The sequence below is a fragment of the Eurypyga helias genome, unplaced genomic scaffold (genome assembly GCF_000690775.1).
Source record: "Eurypyga helias isolate BGI_N326 unplaced genomic scaffold, ASM69077v1 scaffold3850, whole genome shotgun sequence".
Lineage (NCBI taxonomy): Eukaryota > Metazoa > Chordata > Aves > Eurypygiformes > Eurypygidae > Eurypyga > Eurypyga helias.
The window spans coordinates 6021-8780 of record NW_010223635.1 but is presented as its reverse complement, the minus strand read 5'-3'; the positions used below and the strand labels follow the sequence as shown (position 1 = coordinate 8780).

General features: G+C 43.4%; 1 protein-coding gene across 1 annotated transcript in view; it reads right to left on the bottom strand.

Annotated features, from left to right (window-relative positions):
* Positions 1-2760, bottom strand: part of NUP35 (nucleoporin 35kDa) — an 8807-nt gene that overhangs the window by 350 nt on the left and 5697 nt on the right. Inside the window, exon 7 of the mRNA XM_010147336.1 lies at positions 350-517. Within this exon, the coding sequence (XP_010145638.1) occupies positions 350-517 (168 nt within the window). The remainder of the gene's footprint in view (positions 1-349; positions 518-2760) is intronic.

The window sequence follows — 2760 nt, the reverse complement described above, 5'->3', positions numbered from 1 at the left end:
CAAAGAGAATCAGTCAACATACAGTTAATCCTTATTACCCTTATCCTAGGGTTTGTTTTTTTTTTTCTTGTCCTAAGTGCCACTATTACTTTGACAAAATAGGTTTGAAAGGTTTTCAAAACAAGGTCTGTGCTTCTGGAAAAGTGACAAGTCATTCATTTGTTATTTTTTATTAGTATTATTTTAGAGACCAAAAAGACTGGAGTCTGTACTGGAACCACAGCTCCAAAGAAGTGACAGGAGAAGATAAAGGCTGAGGTCACATCCCAGCTAATGTGTGTACAGCCTCATAAAACAACCAAGGGGAGACAGCACAAAGCAGCACATGCTCCTTGTTCCCTTAAAATACCTGATAGTCACTAGTGAAAGCCTTATATGCTGTTGCAAGAGGTCTCATTGTAGAAATCCTTGTAGTGGTATTTACAGGTTGTACTGGTGTGCCGACAGATTTTGTAGGTGGAGTGAAAACTGAAGACACTGAGGATGTAGAGCTTCTTTCCAAATTTTCCATCACACTCTTAAAAAGAGGGTTAATATAATGTAAACAAAGGTTGAAATACTGCTTTTTAACACTTCTTATCTAGAACTGGCTGAAAAAATATGTTCACATCTCAGAGTAAGCAAAGACAACAGGTAAACTGCCTGTCAGTACACAGCACGCAAGGACACACCACCACCAAGCACTTCCCTCACTGCCATCATTTCTGTGTTGGATTAGACCACTGCAAACTGTCAGAAGCCTGTAATCTGTTCACCATATGTACTGTCAGAGAGTATAGAGCACATCAATTTTAAGGCTTCCAACAAACCCCAAGGAATAACTTTTTTCAGAACCAGCTGAATAAGATCCTCTTTCTAAATACTTCTACAATAATTTACCTAATCTGTACAGCCTTCAAGCCTTTACCAATTTGCAGCTTGCCAAGTAATTTCACTCAGTCCCTTTAGCAAATGCGAGGGCTCAAAAGGCTCCGTTTTGCAAACTTAAGTGCAGAAAGGAAGGTGTGTAGAATGGATGAGGCAGCGAGTGACTTGATTGCAACCACAAGTTCCACAAGAACCCACAGCAAACAAGACAGACAGCCCGGAGAGACCCGAATTCCTGCATTAGACTCAGCGCAGCACAGCATTCAACCATCCTAAAGAGCAGAAATTCAGAAGCAGAGCTGGCAGGAGACAGCTATCCAAAATACAGGCTAGGACTGGTGTCCATTGTGGCTGGCAGCTGATTCTGCAGCACGAGGGTAACCCAAGGAACTAACTGCTACTTTTATACCAGAAGCCCGAGCACTGATGTCAAATCCGTCATGCCTCGTTTTCAACGGCAAGAAAGTGTGTTATAGGACAGTGCCAAACCCTCAGTGGATTAGCCTCCAGAAACCTCTCTTGCCTCCAAAAGTCGATGATTATGGGTTGGTTTATTGGTATTCGGAAGTGGACACTATCCACAAAAGACATCGTGAGGATTCAAAAGGATCAGATGCCTGGCAACGAAACGTCTTGGATCGTTGCTTCCAGAGTGTCAGCTTACAGGAGATTCAGTCACTGATACTGATCATCAGAAGAGTAAATAAGGGAAGAACAGGCTGGAAGCCCTACAAGTAGAAGCCCTCAAAGGAAAAGGGCACTGAAGTACATTTGTTTCTGAATTTTAATCAGCGTAAGAAATATTTCTAACTGATATGAAGTAATTGCAAGCTCAATTTCTGGGGCTGCCTATTCAGAAGGGTTTACTTTTGAAACCCTGCATTACTCTTCAGCATCACTTATCCTTAGAAGAGACCAAAAAAAAATCTGTGAACTGTAAAAGAATGACTGTCTTTTGCTTAAGCTGATGTACAGTACCCAAAGCAAAGTACTGCAAGAATTAATGGGAAGAATATTGTCAATGCCTAGAAACTAACAGCTCATGATAAAATTAGACTGAAAGACTGCCATGCCTACCTAGAATCACAGAATGGTTTGGATTGGAAGGGACCTTAAAGATCATCTAGTTCCAACCCCCCTGCCATGATCAGGGACATCTTCCACTAGACCAGGTTGCTCCAAGCCTCATCCAGCCTGGCCTTGAACACTTCAAGGGATGAGGCATCCACAGCTTCTCTGGGCAACCTGTCCCAGTGCCTCACCACCCTCTCTGGGAAGAACTTCCTGATATCTAATCTAAACCTCCCCACTTTCCATTTAAACCCGTTACCCCTTGTCCTGTCACTACAGGCCCTTGTAAAAAGTCCCCCCCAGCTTCCTTGTAGCCTCCCTCAGGTACTGGAAGGCTGCAATAAGGTCTCCCCAGAGCCCTCTCTTCTCCAGGCTGAACAAGCCCAATTCTCTCAGCCTGTCCCCATAGCAGAGGGGCTCCAGCATTCTGAGCATCTTTGTGGCCTCCTCTGGACTCACTCCAACTGGTCTAACAAAGCTGAACACAGTACTCCAGGTGGGGTCTCACCTCAACTGCTACTTACAAGAAAGGGAATGTTTTTGTGGGAGCAGATGGGAGAGTAGGATCGGGACTGTCCAAATAACACATTTTCAGTCTGAGTACTAAGATGAACTGAAAAGCCAGAATCAGATAGTCACCTAAAAAAAAGGACAATTAGGAGCAATAACAATTTTGATTTGCCATCACATACCTACTGCAGTCCCTGAAGGCAACAAATGCCAGCCTGGGAAACTCTTATCTCCATTGCTTGTTACAGTTTCTCTTCCTATCTTGTTCAGCAATATAATTCTCTGCACTGTAACTTCCAAGAAGCACAGAGA